Source organism: Branchiostoma floridae, chromosome 16 (genome assembly GCF_000003815.2).
Source record: "Branchiostoma floridae strain S238N-H82 chromosome 16, Bfl_VNyyK, whole genome shotgun sequence".
Lineage (NCBI taxonomy): Eukaryota > Metazoa > Chordata > Leptocardii > Amphioxiformes > Branchiostomatidae > Branchiostoma > Branchiostoma floridae.
This window is the reverse complement of record NC_049994.1, coordinates 9,619,113-9,639,450: the sequence shown is the minus strand read 5'-3', so window position 1 is coordinate 9,639,450 and position 20,338 is coordinate 9,619,113. Positions and strand designations below refer to the sequence as shown.

Genomic DNA, 20,338 nt, shown 5'->3' with positions numbered 1-20,338 from the left:
AAATTAGACCCATTGATCTGCGTGTGTAGCGGCGCCCCCGCCAAACTCTTCCACAAATTTCCCTCGCAAAAATGTGAATTATGGACGCGTGCGGAAATTAGTAACATTGATCAGCATAACCCTAGCCAAGTAAGTGTTACTTTTCGGTTGTGAGGAGATCGATCGCGTTGTAATTATTGGTCTTTCAAAGAGAGATAATCTCCATTTCATTGATTATAGAGCAGTCCAAGTTTAGTTGCATCACAGGAGAGGGTATTACATTACAAGGGGATTGTCCTTTGGATGAAATTGCCATTGATGAACACATAACTTCTAGATCTTTGATAGACTGTAAAATTTCTCTACTTTCTCAACAAAGGCCCCATAACCATCTCTTTATAGGGATGCAGGCCACTGAACTCTGAGCAAGAGGAGACACATGAATGAATGAATGACTAATAGATAAGGGGCTGACTAATACATCTTCTTCCAGTTATCTCGCCATATTGTTTTACCTTTGGCTTGCGAATGGAATTTTGCCAATTTACCCATAAACTTTTAAAACGGAGTGGTTTGGTTTTGTATGGAGATCTTAGTTAACAAAAAATGCTGTAGTTGAATTTGGGTTTCTTAAGGATATGCTGTAGAATGTCATGCATTTTAACCTAGTCAGAATTTGTTGAGTCAAGTCGTAGTTCTGTCATGATAGGCAGTTATGTAGGTGCTTGTACAGCTTGTACCAAAAAAAAGCATAACAAATGCTTGTTGAAAACTAATTGTCAAGCGATCTTGCAGGCTAGTACAAATGTATATCATACATTGTATGCTGACTAGGGCTGGGTACCGGTACAGAAAATTCAGGTCCAGGTCCGGTTCAGGTCCAAAGGATCAGGTCCAGGTCCGGACCTGAACCTGGACCTGATTCAGTATGACTCATACCAATGGTCCATTTCACTACAAAGAGATCAGTTGGGTGGAGTATTAGACTTACACTGGCGTTTTAAAATCCTTCAACGCTAACTGCACCTGTATGATCGGCTGTAAAACTTGGTAGAAATTACTATAAACTTTACTCTACTTCACTCTTGTTATTTTCTTCCACCTGCAAGCGCCAAAACATGTGAATGCCTGATAAAATAATCTGTTAATTTTTTAATCGGTCCAACATCCGGTCCACCTGATTTTTTCAGGTCCGGTTTTTCTGGACCGGTCCAATAAGAAAAACCGGTTTTGTACCGGTACGCTGTACCGATACCCAGCCCTAATGCTGACTACTGAGCACTTTCTCCACAATAAGAATCTACAAAAACCCACAAAAAAATATGTGTTTCCTAATTGTGAAATCATAATACTTAACCGTGTGTACAATCCTCATCTGTAGGTTTAAGTTCCTTTGCAACTAACATCCTGGAAGGTACATGTGTATATCAGAAGAGACAGTCTTTCTCCTCCATTGTGTATTCTAAGTTACTTGTCCTTTACAATATTGATCTAATGGCTGAACTCTAAGCATTCTGTGATGCACTTTATGTGATTACTTTCTCTGTCCCTACAATATATCTGTGTCAATGATGTCAGTAATTTTGTGCCGTGCTGGAAAAGTAGTCATCAGGATGATAACGTATGGTGCTGTGTAGTCGTATACATCAGGACTCTATTGTAATCCTTCTTTTTATGTTGTCCCCAGAAGCGGTGGATCAGCAGCAGGAGGGATGTTCAAGAGCGGGTTTGTGGAAGTTGGAGGGTCAGACGGCTCGCCGAAGGAGAACCAATCGTGGCACAGCGTTCCGCCCCCAGAACTTGACAACGACGACCTGACAGATAACGAAGAGGTAGACATGGACGTGCCATCTCCTGAACCCGAGCCAACACCGATGATGGACACCCCAATACCAGGACCTCCTGCGCCACCCCTTCCCCCCGAGCCACTCCCCCCACCCCCTGAGGAGGCCCCTCCTCCCCCACCACCTCCCGAAGATGAGGAAGAAATGAGGCAGATAGAGACTTCTGCAATGTCGCTGCTAGGAAAAGCTCTTGCCAAGAAAAGGCTGGAGACGTTCAGTAACAGCCATCCTAACGGTGGCTCAAGTGTCGGACAAGGCGCATCCATGTCTCCCAAACCGGGATTCTCCTTCAGTATTGTAAAGAAGAAGGCGAGCACAAAGATACAGCTGGCTTCTGTCTTTGGAGACAATGCAGAAGAGAATGGAGACGACAGTGAGGAGGAGAATCCCACTGGTCAGAAGAAGAAAATGTCTGCCCTGCCTCCTCCTACAGAAGTGCCAAAGAAGGAAAAAAATGAAGAAGCTGATAAGAAGGATGAGAAAGATGTGAGGAAAAGGAGAAGGGTGAAAAAGGAGGAAGAGGATGATGGAGAGAGGGAGTACTATCATTACTTCCCTCCTGCGCACTGTACGGTCAAGCCTCGCTGGCCCTTCATGATTTTCATCAAATCAAATGATCACATCATACTCAATAAAGACACGGGCCTGGTTGAGACTGTCCGGAGGAAGAAAAAGAAAAACGGTGCCTACGAGCAGAAATCTGACAACAATAACGTTCTTGTAGACACAGAAGAAAGCAGCAACAAAGAACTTTTGGAAGAGTCAAGGACTCAGAAATGTGATGACACTGATGTTGGATGTGAGAAAAATGACACAACTATCAGCTCTGGTGAACAGGAGATAGCTGTGCATGTGAAACAGGAATCAAAGGACACCAGTTACCAGCATAGAGAAGTTACTACATCAAACAGAAATGGAAACAGCCTTTCAAAAAATTCAAATGGCTCTCATCCAAGCTGCACAATGATTTCCAGGAAGCCAAGCCCTTTGAAAAAAGAGCTGTCTCAAGGAATCCCTTCCAAGCTGGACAGTTCCTCAGAGGTCCCTGCCAAAGAAGGGAAGCCAAGCTTTGTTGATGTTGTCAGCAAAGACGACACAGTCTTGCAGTGGCCGGCAGAGATGATCCACTTCACAAAGACTTCACCTGTCTTGTCCTACAGCTGTAATCCTCTTCACTTTGAGTTTCGTGCACTGACCAATGCAGGACCTGACAGTAGCCAGCACCCTGAAGAAGACACAACGCCACATTCTGCAGATCTTCAGTCCATCATCGATGCCTTATATGATCAGAAGGACTTCCGCTCGGACGGTTCCAACTCTCCAAGTGCTTTAAATCGTGGTTGGTACCCTTACACTGAGCCTGGGTGGTGTAGTGACCAACAGGAGGAGTGGGCTGTAAGAAGTGTTCAGGTAAAGCGGAATACATCAAACAGGCAAAAACCTCCTGTCCCCCATGCCTGGCCTTTAAAACCACCACCGAATGTTGTCAAACCATCTCAGCCCAAACCAGGCCTCACTGCTGCCATTGCAGGAGGTTCTCCAAGTCTGTTGGTGCCTCAGCAATTCATTCCTAAGCAAAGGCCAAGCACATCTCCCAAGAAAAGTTCAAACAAGGCTGGTACAGAAGACGTAGCACCTGCCTCCGGCAATGGAAGCAGGGATGAAGCTGTTGATGGGGAAGGCAAGACGTCCAGCGGGGATCGAAACAGCCACTCACAACAGGGAAACGGAAATGGCAACAACAGGTCTTCCACTTCGCAGAAAAATGGCAGCAACTCTTCCAAGGGCACTGTCGGGAAAAATGGGAAGAAACATCACAGTTCTGGGTCAGAAAGTTCTGATGATGGAAGGAAGAGGAGAAGAGATGGGGAGGAGTTGAACAGGAAACATGCCAAGAAAAGTAAAAAGAAGAAGGGCTCGAGGAGGCGGAAATCACCCAGTGACACAGATGAAAGTTCAGATGATGAATGCCAAGAGAAGGTGCCTGCAAGGAAGAAGAAGCAGCAAAAGGGTAGTAGACACCGAGAAAGGCACATAAAACTGCCAAGCCCGGAGTCATCATCATCAGAGTCTGAGTCAGATGTAGAAGATGACAATATGTCCGTAGGGAGGGATGAGATCAGCTCTAGCAATGAGCGACCAGAGAAAAAACACCAGAAGGGACAAATAACCCAGGAGTCTGAAGCATCTGAGTCTGAGGAGTCTCTGTACGAGGAAGAGAAGAAAAGCAGGAAAAGGAAGTACAAGAGAAAGGACAAAGTGGTCAAAGAGAAGACATCATCCAGGAAGGCGAAGAGGCCAAAAGTGGTTGTGGAAAAGGATTCTTCAGAAAGTGGTTCGGAATCAGAATCTGAAGAGGAGGGAAAAGAAGAGGCTGTTCTACAAAGCCAAGCTAAACGAAGGGGTAAAGAAAGACACACAGCTAAGATAAAGCAAAAGACTTCCGTTGACAACTCTGCCAAAAGTAAGAAATCAAAGAAGAGCAGTAAGAAAAAGAAGCGATCAAGAAAAACAGACTCTTCCCCACTGTCTGAGGAGGATTCCTCGCAAGATGAAACTATGCAGCGAAAGCATTCCCCTAAACAAGAAGTGCCTCAAAATGTAGAAACAGTGTCAACCAGGAGAAACAAGAAGAAGAAATCCCACAAACAGAAGGAAGAACCCCAGGAAGATCCACCACACACCTCATCACATCATGGTAGGTCCAGAGAGAAGAAGAAGGCAAAGAGATCTCGAGAGCAAAGGAGTCCCTCAGAGGAATCTATTTCGGAAGAGGACAAAAACACTGATAAAAGCAGGAGGCAAAGCACAAAGAAGAAGTCAAAGAAGGCCACGGAAGAAGAAGTTAAAACAGAGTCAGATGGTTCCTCAGAGGAAAGTTCAGCAGCTGAAGCCTCGTCGCCAAGACCAAGGAAGTCTAAAAAAGCTAAATCAAAGAAAGTCAAAACTGCAGATTCGGCTGATGATAGTGAAGACACAGAAGAGGATGATTACTTTGGAGCAGCACTCCCCCCTACGCTTTCACATAAGCAACACAGGTCAAAGAAACACCAGCATAACACAGAGCAGGCAGACAAGCCAAAACACAAACACAAAAAGGGTACGACAAAGGAAGACAGCCATCGCATGGTCAGCAAACTGATCAAATCTAAGTGGGAAAGTCATTCTGAAAGCTCAAGTGCCTCAGAAAAGTCTGGAACTGACGAGAGTGAGCCAGAGCAGATGAGTAAGAACAAAAGCAAGAAAGCTTCCCCCACAAAAGCTGATAAAAGTCCTCCAACACAGAAAGCCAAAGTTGCCCTTAAAACAGGAGGGAAACATAAAGGAACGTCTTCCTCACCACTTGTTGCAGAAAGCAGCAGCCAAAAGTTACAGAGGAAGAAAGGAAGGGAAAAGTCTTCCAAAAATGGTGAGAAGCAGGTTCACAGAAGAAAGATACAGACAAAGTCTGAGTCAGAAAGCCAACAAGAAGACTCGGAAGACGAGAAACATTCTCACAGCAGCAAAATGTCAAGAAAATCCAAAGAAGACACCAAAGAAGGTAGTAAGTCATTGAATAGAACAAGGTCCTCCTCAAGGAGCAGTCAGTCATCTGATGGGGGCAAAAAGTATAGGGAGAAACACTCAGCAAAGGTGGAGCATACTAAAGGAGGAAAGGACAAAGAGAGGTCAAGCCGTAAAAGTGAGGACACAGACAACAGCAGGGCAAGACGTCACAGCAACTCCAGTGAGTCCGAGTATGGGAGGAAAAGTGAGAAGCACCATCTAAAGGACAGGCTGGAAAGAACGCAAGTGAAGGGAAACTTTGTGACAAGGGAAGACAGGCCTTCAAGGAGGTCTGAAAACAATTTTGAAAGAACGAATGAAACCTCTGAGAGACAGAGCAGGAGTAGCAGGCACAGCCCGAGTGAGGAGAAGGAAAAACATCAGTCATATCGGAAGTACTCCTCTTCAGAGTATTCCAGCAATGAAGGCAGTGGCTCTGACCATGGAGGTAACAGGTGGAGAAGTAAGGAGGATGAACGTCACGGCAGAAGAAACTATTCCTACAACAGCTACTCTGAAAGGGATGAAGGTTACAAACGACAGCCAAGGGACTACACAGACAGCTATTCTTACAGCTCTGAAGAGCGACACAGGAGGTCGCGTGACAGGCACAGTGACAGGAGGAATCGGAGGAGGCACACTCGCCATTCATCCTCAGACTACTCCACATCAGGGGAACACAGTGACTACAACAAACATCATGCAAGGCGAGGACACAAACGGCACTACTCGGACAGTGAAGACAGGTACAGCTCAGACAGGAGCTACTCAAGACACTCACGAAAGTCTTCCCGCTACTCTCCAAGGAGATCCAGAAGCATCAACAATAGACGCCCGAGTCGAGAGAACTCTGAAAAACGCGACGACTCAAGGAGCAGAGAAAGGGATGACTCTCACCATCAGGCAAACAGAAGTACTACGCTGTCCTCACAACAAACAATCGAAGATGTACCCGAGACAGTTTCAGTACCCACTACTCTGATCAAGAGTGAACCCAACAGCAAAGAAGTTACATCCCCAGTGGACAGACCTCACAACGAAGCCATGGCAGCCATCGCCAAACAGCTCCTCCAGAAGGCCAGGAACAAGAAAAGTGCCTCCGACGAAACGGCAGATGCAGCCGTTCGGGCTGGGATAAAGCTGAAGAACCCTCCTGCCGGCTACTTTGGTCCAAAATTACCTCCATCTCTGGAAAAGAAAGCCGTTCTTCCCATCATCGGGAAGATTCCCCTTGTCAAGAAGATGATGATAAAAAAGGAAGCTGTGTCACCAGTGACAGGGAAGAAGGATGATGTTGCTGAAGCCATCTTTAAACTGGAAGAGCTTCCAACTGAAGAGATGGCTGGAAACAGCTTCCTTCCTACTGATGCCTCTGTCATGGATGCTTCTCGAGCTGAGGGAGGTGCCGGCAAGATCTCCTTCACCATGAACCAGACGCCAAGAATCGTCCGACCAGACGTACGGAAGGAACCAAGCCAAGACGTCACAAAGGAGAACAAAGAGCAGGACAAGAAAGAAGAGAGTGTCGGCCAGGCCAAAGTTCCAGCTATCTCACCTGAGGAGATGGACAAATACAGGTAAGAGAGTTTATGTCCTGTCCTCTTTGATGACACTTTTACATCAACCAAGTATTTTCACTTATTGTAAATGCATTTAAGTTTGCTAGATTTAATTTCGCATTAGTGGGAAAGTTGAGTGTTCGCAGTGGTTTTAAGGTCATGCTAGTGCCATATACTGTAGTCACATACTGCAATGGAAAAATGTACGCAGTGGTTTTGCGGTAAGACTGCCTCACAAAAACCGCGACCGCGAAAAGTTTTTATGAAGTTTTGTATCTATGTATTTCCATAGGAGGTTGCAGGAGCAGGCACAGCTGCACATCCAGAAGCAGCTGGAACTCCAGCAGAAACAGAAGGAGCAGCAGCACGAGCGGCAGCAGCTGCACAACCCCCCACCACAGCCTCAGCAGCAGCCACAAGTCATCTCACAACCCCCTTCAGCCCCTCCTCTCCCTCCACTCACTGCACCACCTTTTTCGTTCTCTGGGTACCAAGCCCCTCCTCCTCCCATGTATGTGTCCGCTTTACCCCCTGTCCCTGTACCTCCCCCTGGGTTCCTGCCCCCTCCTGTGCTCCCCCCTCCCCCGGGAATGCCCTTCGGAGGCACCCTGCCCCCACCCATGAGGCATGCCCCCATCCCATTGCGCCAACCAAGGCTTGCCCTTACTAAAGACGAACCTCCCCCTCCTGGGACTTAAGTCAACTCTTCTCATTACAGTTTCACATAAATCATACATGCTGCTCACTGAATTACAATATGAGTTTTGAGTATGTGTATTTGGGAAAGCTTAACCAAGAACTGAAATGCCCAGAAATCCATATTTGAGTCCTTCATTTACTGATATTCTTTAGTACTGACTAGTGCATGTATCACTTCACTGTTTGTATTTCACCTACTCGGGCCAGTCTGGTATCTGTCTGTTGAAAGTTTGTTTTGTTTGATATTTACTTTGATATTAGCTCTTAGACTTAATAAGGTATCCATATGCTATGGTGCCCATATATTTAATAAGTACAGATCACAAATGATGCTGATACAATACAGTACAATAGAATACAATAGGTTTGGTTGCGTAAGGTTTGTTAAGGAGTTACTAACATGTATTACTAGTACTTGGCAACAATTTGAAACTATTATCTAATATATAAGTATTCATTTTGTTTTGCCTAGCATGATATGTAGACTATGGTAGATTTACTCAAGTTTAAGTTTGTTAAATCTTGTTCTAGAGCAGTAGTTCTGGTGTCAGTTATGTATCACTTCATAAGTTGGTTAGATTCTGGTTTCTTTTAGTCGTAATCTTCCATTGCCATCATTATATGTGATCCAAAAATCATAACATTGTTCTAGTTAGGGGAGCTTGTGACAGAATATTGCCAAGGATATAAGGACTGATTGTTACGTGAACAGGGTAAACATGTGGAAGAATAGATAAAGGTATAATTGTACTCTTAGTACAGCAATAGTTATTATAGACCTACACGTGTATGTGTACATATGAAAAGGCTAGTTTATTCTCAGATATTGATGTTTTTTTCCCCTTTACATGTTAACAAGCTGTACAATGTAGCTTTTGGACCTCAAATATTGACGTAAAAGATGATGATATTACTGACTTCAGACTGGATACAGTCACTGTATAGCCAGACATGCAGTTACTGTTCAAGCAAAAGTGTTGCAGTTTCTGTTTTTGCACTGACACCAAACTGCCATTTGTTGCTAACATCATACATGTAATTCTATTGAACTCATTACCCATTTGCACAAACAAGACTTTCCTGTAAAAACGTTTATAGAAGTAGTTGTATCATACAATGTAGATTTTTTCTGAATAGTGGCTCAGAATCAGTTTTTGTTCTTCCAGAATGACAAGAAGTTTTAAGGAATGAGCTTTCCAGACTTCTTTTTGATAAGTACATATGGGATATCTAATAGTTTGAGGGTAATTTTTTGTTTGTTTCAGAGTTCTACAGTAACTATTTAGTGTGAATTGTTGATGTGCTAATTATCAGCCTTTCCCTCTGTGGTAGTAATGCTTATGTTAGTTTGTGTTTAAAATACTGTGGCAAAGTGAAACAAGTTACACTTTTATAAAATTTGTTCTTCCTAACCAACAGGTAGCTACTGTATTGGATTCTCCTATCCAGTTAGTGTGCTACCCTTTGAACAAGAAGGAAGCTGCATTTTTCTAGTCTTTGGAAAGTTAAAATCATGTCTACCAACCTCCCTAGCCACGGTACCAACCTCATGTACATATTGTAGAACATCTGTACATAAGAGCTACCACCAGAACAGAGAGGAATCCTGTAAAATTTCTGGACTCATAGTGTTTTAGGAGATAAAAATCATGATTTCCAAGAAATGGCATTATTTTTATCGCCATTTCATTGTCCAGGGTCTGAGAAAATTTCAGTAAAATATTGTGTACCACACCTTGTATGGGCTGTATTTTTGTGTCAGATCTTTTATTGATCTTTAATTGGCCATGCAGATTCTATTATATGTAGGGCTGGATATCGGTACAGCGTACCGGTACAAAACCGTTTTTTCTTATTGGACCAGTCCAGAAAAAACGGACCTGAAAAAATTAGGTGACCGGATGCTGGACCGATTAGAAAATTAACAGATTATTTTATCAGGCATTCACTCGTTTTGGCACTTGCAGGTGGAAGAAAATAACAAGAGTGAAGTAGAGTAGAGTTTATAGTAATTTCTACCAAGTTTTACAGCCAATCGCACAGGTGCAGTTAGCGTTGTAGGATTTTAAAACGCCAGTGTAAATAAATACTCCACCAAACAGATTTCTTTGTAGTGAAATGGACCATTGGTATGAGTCATACTGAATCAGGTCCGGACCTGGACCTGATCCTCTGGACCGGACCTGGACCTGAATTTTCTGTACCGGTACCCACCCATAATTATATGGATGACATCCTCTGGGAACCTCAAAACGGATGCGGGCGTAAAAAAAAAAGGTGTCTTTTACGATTTACAGGATGGTGGAAACTTTTCTTGTTTGAAATGGTAGAAAAGGGATTCGCACAAGGGTGTCTGCCATATAATAGAATCAATGAGGCCTTACTTCAAATGACTTCATGTAGAATTTTAAGAACAAAACAAAACAATTCATTACTATGCAGAAATGTCACTTTGAAACCAAGAGTTCGGAGACTTCATACCTCCACGAAATATTTAGAGCTTTTTAAGTTTTATGCAAATACCTTTCACATTTACATAATCCATGCATGGTGACATTCACATTTTACTAATTTGCACATGTCACAAGTATGAAATTCCCATCATTTACTACTTCGGAATTATGGCATTTTTGCATCTATTATTCAAATGAGAACCTAATTTGCACAATTAGTATTTGTTAATGTACATGTTGTATGTCAGAAAATCCTCTGTTAATCTAAAAAAGCTGTGAAGTTTTAATAAATAAACTAGAGTTCCACGAAACACATACCTTTGCCAAACAATCAAGGGTTGTTATGGAGAATGCCTTTATCAATGACTTAAAGGTTTTAAAGCTTCTCAAGTTATGTTATCTGCACACACTCACACACTGAGCCCGCTGCAGTACCGACGGAAGATACAGGGCGAACCACTTTCAAACTCAACCTTTGTTTCTGCGACCGCTACTCAATACCAAGTATCATGAAGATCCATCAATCAGTTCTCCAGTCATACTGTTGACCTACATAAAGACTCACCTAACACTATGGCTTAAGCCTTAACCAAAAGTTTAATCTTCTTGGCAAAGGTAATGAAAAGGCCACAAACCACCAAGCTTCCACTTTTCCCTGCCACATAAGCATCACCAAAATAAGGGGGAAAACACCCCTTGACATCAAAATGGAGAAACCCCTTCCCATAGTGCACAAACAAACAACATGGCACTTGCAAAGTGAGAACTAATAAACAATGTGTTAGCAACAATAACATCTATGTTTTGCTGACACAAATATGTCATGAACTACACAAGTCTGCAGCACAGATGTAGTTAGACACTGAGCACTGACTGTCCAGAAAAGAGGTCGATTGAAGGATTTACACATTCTTCTAATTATCATGTAAATTAAGCCCCGATTTGCATACAATACATTTCAGGATTTTAATCATTACCTAAGGTATGTACATACCAAAAATAATGCGAATCCACCAACCCCTGCTTGATTTACTCTCTTTCAAAGATAACAACAAAATCGCCCACTGCAGTTCAAAACAAGCTGCCAGGGGGCCCAAACTTACACGACTTACTCCCTACCCAAAGACGTATCCACTAGCCAAAAATCCTTAACCTGTCACTTCAGAATAACTGCGAAGGTAATAAATAAACGCAATCACATGACCCATTCAGCCTCAGACAGTCAGGTCCCCTGTTTCTGGCTTCAAGGAACATGTCACTTTAAGAAGAGGGGTTAACCATAATTATCATGCAAATTTGCATTATTGGTATCCGTTGATATCCCACCTACATTAAGGGTACATAAGCTACACGTCATAGTCTACATCGGTTACACAGATTTAAGTCATCACTTTCATGATTTGCATCGCATTATGTACAACTGAGCTACTTGACTACCAAATATGCATCGAAATGGAAAACATACCATAGTTGAATTTAAAAAGGACACCTAGCGATCTGTATGGGGGAGGCGAGGAGAGCGAGCCGGTAAAAATCCCGACCTCTAATATCTCCGCGACTCCACCTCTGCTTGGAGAATATGCGTGTGTTGATGGTAATGGTATTATGTTTTTCTTTAATTCTGTCGTGGTGGAGTTATTCGTCTCAGTCACTGTCCGTCATTCCTCTCTGCAGAGATCAAAAGCTCCAATATCAATACAAAACTCCACACGATTCAAACTTTAGCACACGTTATTGATCAGATCTCGATTGTGCTCAGCACCGAGATACTTTTTACTCAGATACTATACGAGTAGCTAACGTCAGTAACTTTAAAGGTTGGACGATAGCTCTGCATCTCGCTCGCTACACGAGTTCTATTCTATGGTCTCCGTGTGCTTGTCATGCTCGGACTAGGGTGTTAAAACTCACCCAATATCTGCTTCGACATCAGCTAAGACATAGATGTCATGTACGTCCTCCTTGTGAAAATCACTACTGCGTGCAAGTACGCCCTGAATCCTGCGAACAAACAGGCGCAAAGTCACGAGGAAGACTTGGCCGGGCGGACTTCTATTTAAATTCTGAAGTAAACACGAGTGACAAGAACGGAACAGTCGGTGCTAAATATACGCCCTGATGAGGACATAAAGGAATCCTACCGTGGGATCAGAAGGCACCACGAACGAACGCGTATTTTTATACGCTAAACGTCCGACGGAAACAATGTCCCTTCTACACAGGCAGTTTAAGGCATGTGACACCTGTAGATTCTCAGTCGAGCAGTTATATGGCCATAACTTTTGATGTAACCATCTGTTTTCAACAATTTTTGGCCAGTTAACGTAATTCACCCATATTCAAAATATGATGACAAGAAAATTGTGGATCCTCAATATTTTGGGTTTAAAAAACCATTTTTTGGTAAAAAATAGGGATGCTATTAAAATGGGTCTGTGCCCACTATGAAATGATTGTCTAACTGAGTCATATTTTCTGGAGTAATAGATTATATCTCTGTAATATCTAATATGCCTGGGGATCTTGCCGCTATACCTAAGTAAGGCTTCATTTTGGGGCAAAAACAGTATTTTTTGACAATTTTTTGGTATTTTTCGTACAAATATTAACACAGCCACGGAAATCAAAGATATTGCAAGAAGACCCACTTGATTTCTGAAGGTCTAAGGCTTAATGAACGTAAATCTCATAAAAACTCGTCATACAACCGGTATCCTGATGTGGGCAGCAGCCGACGAAACACTACTTACCCTACAAGAACTGCGCCAAAGTATGTATCACTGTACGTAACGTTAACCGATGGTACAATAATGAATGTTTTATGCCTGTATCAGTCAAATAGCTGTTGTGTCAATGCGAAATTCGCAAGCAGCTAGCCTTATAAGGTATCAGTCAACTGCCATACAATCATTTTGGGCTAGAAATATCGATTTTTAGCATTATTTTGCTGTTTCCTTGAAGTATGAGCGCCCCGCTGGTTTCCCGCCACTCCATACCCCGGAGAATCCGAACGCGTGTTCGAATGTTCGGACGGTACCATAAGCGGCTCTCGCGGGGGTCCCTTTTTATTAACCGCATCTGTTTATGTCAATATTTGATAAATACTAGGTCAATATCTTTAACATTCAACATCAAGAAGTCTCAAGAAAATTAGTTAGTGTGACCCATACATCGTAAGTTCCCGTTTTCGCAATGTAACATTAGGTACAATTGGACCGTTCTAAACTGAACGTCACGGTCCGGCGAGGTCACATGCGGTCACGCAGTCGTTCGTATTTCATGTTCGACCAAAACTGTCACAGGCCTTAAACTGCCTGTGTACTGGTCTATAACACTAACAATAAAATCCATTGATGACCGTGTGATACTCGACAAAAACTTGTCAAGGAGAACGAAAACTTACCTAAAACATCCTTAAGCTTTTTAAAACGTCAATGAATGTTGGGCATCCTTGTTGAACAGAAAGATAGTTTGTTATAAAGAGAGTTCATTTACTAGTTCTTGGCCTAGGGCTAATTGCCACATGAAACATTCAGTATGCAGAAAATAAAAAGAGGGAGGTTCCTCTATAGAAAAAGCGCCCAATACATCGGCTTCAGGTTCTCACTTCAGGCACTGCAGACTAGGGTATCAAATAGCTAGCCTCTTCAATTCACTGTTTTAAAGAGCTCTAAACGACTGGATCCGGATGAAATATCTTAGAGCCAGACGTTTTAGGTAGCATCAGGTATCTTTTATCAGTGACTGAGAATGAGCCTGACATCCGAAAACCGGTCCATTTGCTTGGTTCGTTGTGATTTGAATCATGTCTTTTCTTCAATACTGTGCACACAGTCAAGTTTCAGTTAACACAATGGGGTCCTCTATCGGTTCGGAAGACAACTACAGATTCCATTTGGACAGCGACACCATTTCCCTTATCTGACAACCGAGCCTTCAGATAATGCAAGGGTTTTAATGGCAATTAGGAGTATCAATTCCTTATGACCTAATCATGAAACGGAGCACAATACTAAGTCAAAGGATACCTGACGGTGGAAATACTTGATGATCAAAGTCGTTCCTGTCGTAGCTCAAATGCTAGACGATGTATGTTGAAACTTTTTTGAAAGCCTCGGATGCTTTGAGCATAATGTCTGAAGAGCCCAGTGTCTATAAATGGGTAACACAGGACTTTACCGTTTCCAACTGAGCCCTCTGCAGAGAGTTGGCATGTGCGTGGCTCGTCTGTTGATATTCGTTTGCCAGTACTAGTCTGTTGTTGGCCTTTACTATACATGTATAGGGCTGATGTTGGCTAACTTTTAAAGTCAAACATCTGACGCCTTCTTGACGTACAAGCCTAAATTATGTGTAACAAGTCGTAATCCCTCTAAGCTGCTCTTAAAGTATTACTGTAAGTCGTGGTTCGTCACCCATGGTGTCCATGTTTGTTCCGTCAGGAATGCGGGAGGAAAGCTACCAAAATGTTTCGCAATGAAAGCATTATGCTGCATCATTACCTGATCAGGACTTATTTTCACGACGCATTGCTTTTCAACTATGAAAGTAGAAAAAATCCAAAGGAATAAGCGGAATGATTACAAAGGATCAGATTTTTCATGTAGGTATGTATTCCTTTTTCTTTTTACTTTAAACTGTATTGCTCATTCTGTGGAAGGAGTACAGGTATACGGTTGCAAAAAGTGAGTAATCTACGAACCTCCTCAACGTGTACGCGTACGCGTACACATTCTCATTCTTTGGCGAGTTTATGTTCTTCCACTTTTCATTTGTCTCTCAGTATTGAACTTTTCTTTTTCTTTCTTTTCTTTCTATATCAACGGTGATACCATCTCTGTATATAATCATTGATTATTAATTTCATAGTTCTATTCTAATAAAAACCTATATATGGCATTCTTTTGTCTTCTACTGCTAACTACAAGCGCTTGCATTTTACCAATTAGAAAAAAAATCAACTTGTACAATACATCCCTCGCACCCAAGACACCCCCATCCTTGCCAACGAACCCTAAAGCATTGTATTGACATCTCCATTCCCACAGTCCACCCCAGTGTTGACTAACATCTACTTAAAATGCCTCTTCATCAGAGTCATCCCACAAGACCTGACTCTTTCTTACCCTTACTTTCCCCCGGCTTTAGAAGCCATCTCCCCACAGGACGGAGTAATGTTGATGACGTCCCAACCGACTTCCGGCCGCCCAGGCAGGTTTCAAGTTCAGGATGAGTTCAGCGCACCAGACGAACAGTGACAAATTTAGCGGCCGTCTTGACTGTCTATTTGTTGAAGTCGGTATGCAGACACTTCGCAGACTTCTCAAGGCATACTTAGTCTAGCATTTCTCTGAAGTCCTTAGGTTTTTGTGGTAACCTTTATTCGCGGGGTAACCTTTATCCGTTGTATTTAACACCAGGGTATTTCGGGATATTAAATCGTCAGACGGTGGTCTAAAACAGCATTATATTGAAAAAAAAATACAATTTGAAACCACTGTTCCTCAACGTGATATCCCTAGATATCCTGTTTTGGATACAACGGATATAGGTTACCCCGCGAATAAAGGTGAACTAGCGTTACATCATTTGGAGTCTGAAGATTCACGATTGCAGCAACGGGTTTATTCTTTATCAAATGTTAAACGAATGAATGTATGGTTTGTCAAAAACGTGATACTTCGCAGCTAAAAGCTGAATTACACACACTATACAATAGTACAGGCATGATAGAATGCATATTACCACGGGACATACATTATAATATACGTAGTTAAAAAAGAAAAACAAACATTATGAAACTGTAAATGTAGTGGTTTCTACAAGTGCTACATAGATGATCAATGTGACTTGGTATAATCAAATCAAATGGGTAACTTTAGGTTACTTCGTGATCACCTACGGGAAGTAACGTTAGATAGTTCTTGTACACCAATAAGTAGTTACTCAAGCAACTGGATATTGTTTTTTCCACAACCATATCCAGTTGCTTGAGTAACTACTTTTTGGTGTATCTTATTACCTGGATGTCTAACCTACATCGACGTAGTTCTTGTACAGTTATTCACTTACTGTAACGTCCACAAAAACAGTAGAGGACATATTTATGCAAAGATTGAACGAAAAAATGTCAATGGCTGGCTGGCTGGGATTACGTATCTCTAGTTTCTACGTAAGATTTACTTCAATTTCATATTGTGAAATGGGGACTACTAGTGTTTTGCCACACAGGAATCATGACAAGGAAATCTTAAACAGGATTTTTTACATCCGTCCATAAGTGTGTTACTGGTGTATAATAGTTCTCAAAGTCATGTCAGCGTTACGTATCAGCAAACCGCTATTTCAGACATCGTAAATAAAGTATGTCAAAGATGATCGTCTCTTATGTCTTTGCACATAACACAAGTGCTAGCCTGGGTACCATCCTCCGCCTAGTGACAGCTGTAATCTTTTCGCTGGTTAACCACGAAGCGAATATATTAAGCCAACAGTCACTACGAGGATGGTACCCGGCTACGCCAGGCCTCTTGAACAGTGTTTTCTTTTTCACCAACGCCTGCCCTCTTCCCCACTATCCCTCACAGGATGACGTTGGTTGGTGCACGTCTGTTAGACGGTGCATTCTTCTATCGCGTTTCTCCGACACTCAGGGGGCAGACTTTGAACCTGGCCTTTTCTCTGGACGGAATTAACCAAATTACACGCCTGTCAAGTCTAAAAAAGTTTGATACGTGCCCTCCAAACGCAAAGCCTCCGTTCCGACCAACGCGTCCTCAGTTTGGATGTTTACTGACAATTCCTGTGCCTCAGAACTGGTCTTCTGGTTTGGACAAAAACAGACCACCTTCCAACTGGCTCGGGGCTAAATCCAATTATTCTCCCACTTCTTCCTTCATGTGTCCATCTGAGGCGAAAGAAGTTGTGTCCATGTCTGATCTTGACGTCAGCTGTCCTTTCTAACCCGCCAGGTGGGTTCGACTGTCGTCTAAGAGAACAAGACAATTCGGACGCGTCAAAAAACCTGGACCGTTTCCCACCCAAAGGACATTCCGCGCAAGTGGGAAGGTCTCGGTATTTCAGCCGGCTTGCTGACAGCCCGAATTTAAGCTGTCACCCGTGTGTATTTTGGAGAACATTCTATCCGCCCTCTTTAAACAATCTCGAAGTTCGTCGAGCCCTATTTGGGGAGGTATATTCCGAGCTTGCGCCGTTCTCCGGGATTCGGCAGTGTCGTGTCGTACAGAGTGCCGAGCGCCTTGCCTTCTGCTTGGATTGTGTCAGAGGAAGATCGGGCCAAGGGAGCCGTGAGTTGTATTTTCCTTCTGAACACTTCTTCCTATCCTATCTTCTTCCTTCTAACTCAATGTCTTTTTCTGTCTCTATCAGTGTTCTTCACTTAACTACTAGACAACATCTGTAGCCATACCCTATAGTTAGCATCTAGGAAATGTTTTCCAACCTTGTTTGCCCCACAAAGTATAGCTTAGTCTAGCTACAAGGGAAGCTGAGACGCTGAGCACCGATGTTACGCGTAACTAGCTGTTAATCAAAGTGGCTGAAGTGACTGGCTGGATCTAGAGCGCGAATTCCGGGTCACGCGCACTGTGGCGTACCAACAAAGTTCTTCTTCCCAAGTCTTCTTCAACTGTGACAAGTGTGTGAGTGTGTGCCGGGTTTCGTGAAGAGGAGAAGCGGTAAGTGACAACTGACTGTACTGTTACATTAGCTTGTTAGAATTGTGTGTAAGAACTGCAATGTTCTCGCCGATTTACGTGTTGAAGACAGCGCTGGGAGGGGTAACGCGAGACGCGATGTTTCTCCAAGTATCTGTGTGTAAAGTGTTACTGCTACTTTGGGAGTACAAACAAACTCCAAGTATTCGCGTGTTTACATACCCCCCTCCCACTCCCGGGGATAGTCTTAGCACCCTACAGTGTTGTTATGATGGTATCTAGACGATGTAAAGCATGATGATCCTGAAACTCAACTTCACAATCGTGCATGTTGCTATTCCCTGTCCATTCTACAGTTCTGTATCAGTTATATCTTGTTAGTGAGTACGTCTTTGGCGCCCGGAGAAGGGACATGGACAGTAAATATTACACAAGAAAGGGCAACATCTCCAAAACGGATAGACCCCCCCCCCCCGCCACACCCATACTTGATCTTAAAATTCCAAATATCGGTAAAGTCCATACTGTCTATCGGTTAACAAGAAAGTCAGGGCAGGAAAAAGAAAGTGGTCGTCCTACTTACGATAAGGCAAATATTTATGCTTGACAGTCCCGTTATGGGTAGCAAGTTATTACAATTCCTTTCCCGGATAAGCTGATATAATGTTACAGAACACCGGTGCTGTTTGCCTACAAACACGCATACCGGCGTCTGGCCGAGAGATATTTTGACGTTTGTAATAGACTCCAGGCTGTAGGAAAGTTCTAAGACACATTCGGCGACTGCTGATACAACTTAGTCCCTCCTAAATCTGCGAAATTTAAAACTCCGCTTTTGGCCTAAAGTCGTAATGTATGACATAAAACGTACCGGAAAGCAGCAGCCTATGCGTAAAGCTAGCTAGTTTACGGATACATTCTTGTAAAAGTTTGTGTGTAAGGAGAGTAAACATAGTGTCGACTTTTGGCAAGGTTTTCACTCTCTTAAGCGGTGAGAAACACGCACATACCCCGTGTCAGTCAGCGCTGTTGGCACGCCATCTAGGGTTATCCTACACTCCTGTGTCACAGTGTCAAACTGAAAGGGCATCTCTCAGAAACAACCGCCGGCGTTGTGTATGTGTCCAATTATCAGTCAGCTTCTCCGTGTCAACCTTTGGCCACATTAAGGTTGTTCCAAGCAAAAGTCGAACACGGGAGCGAGACTTCAAGCGGCCTTTAACGGGATGCGCGAACTCTTTATTTCGAGAGTTAAGAGTTTACTTCGGTTTCTTTTTAATTCAACGCCTACATGTACAAAAGAACACAGAAAGTTGAGGTAATATATACCTGTCTTTCGACAGGAGGCTGTCCATGGGGGTCCTAGATGTCCGCATTTGCCACCCCCAGATTATCCCTCGTAGCCGCCTTAAATTGATATTATTTTCTGTAAGAACCAACTTGCAGATTCTTTTCATGATGATATTTGCTTTCATGCATTTTTTTCGTTCTGATCGACTACAATTTTTCTGCTACGATCAGATACATAATCCATAGCCCTTATAATTGCTTAAGCTTCGCGAGGGTGTTCTGGGGGGAGGTTGTGTATTTGTTTTTCCTCTCGGCCGGATATCTGTGGTTCCTCCGTCAAGTCATCCGTTCAAAGCCAATCTGTCTTCAGGAGGAAATAAACTAGTCTACCCCAGGCTCTACCATTCCAAATATTCAGGTGAAGGCAGTTTGGAATCCAGGAGACATTGAATTTTGCCTCTCCTCGACTTTATGTCACTTCCAGTCCTCATGATTAGTCAATAGTCACATGCGATTCATTTTCCCCTTCCACACATGAATTTCCGGACATTCCTTCAATTTGTTGTTTTGAAAATATTGATAACGCCTCCCTCTACTTTATGAATTTTCAAAAGTCAGATAAAATCAATCGGGGGTCCTATCAAAGAAATCGATATATGGTTGAAATGTGACTTTGCAATGAAAGACAACGAATTATTGCAACCCATTATAATAAGCAATCACAGCACCACCAGTTTATGTTGACAGTGGTCAGGAAGGTCTAAGTACGTATTAAGCGATACTTTCATCCAGTGGAACCATAATATTTCAAGAGATTAGCAAAATTGACCTGAAAGGCATCACTCCAGTGTTCTGTCTTCTTAGATAACACCGTCACATGATGCTAGATTGCGAGTACACTGTACACTGTACACTGGCATCTCAGTCATGGCAGTTGTGTATGTCAGGGAAGCATTCCAAAAATATCCTCCAGCTACCAACGAGAAATTGCTAGAAAAGTATTTCTCGATGTCAAGTCTTACGTAAAAGCATTGTCAGTTCCTCATAGATAGGGCGAAATATATATATAGACTCCTTTGGCTTGGAAAAACACACCACAATTTGCTACGTTGGACGTATGTGAGTTACAGGTATTTGGAGACTCCAACTACTACCCCCATACCAAAGAAGGTCTCAATGTGTTAAATCCAGTCATTTACTAAATTCGAAGTTGACCTGATCAGAGTATACTATGTTTCCTTGAGGGAGAGCGACAATGGCAAGGTATGCAGAGCTAAGGGTTCCAATGACCA

General features: G+C 42.8%; 1 protein-coding gene across 5 annotated transcripts in view; it reads left to right on the top strand.

Annotated features, from left to right (window-relative positions):
• LOC118403184 (G patch domain-containing protein 8-like) overlaps nucleotides 1–8,063 on the top strand; it is a 186,424-nt gene extending 178,361 nt beyond the window's left edge. For 4 of the 5 annotated variants that reach the window (XM_035801745.1, XM_035801748.1, XM_035801746.1 and 1 more), the window contains 2 exons: nucleotides 1,667–6,946; nucleotides 7,221–8,063. In XM_035801745.1, the coding sequence (XP_035657638.1) occupies nucleotides 1,667–6,946; nucleotides 7,221–7,626 (5,686 nt within the window). In that variant the 3' untranslated portion in view covers nucleotides 7,627–8,063. The remainder of the gene's footprint in view (nucleotides 1–1,666; nucleotides 6,947–7,220) is intronic. The other variant, XM_035801744.1, reaches the window with a different exon arrangement.
• The last annotated feature ends 12,275 nt before the right edge of the window (nucleotides 8,064–20,338 follow it).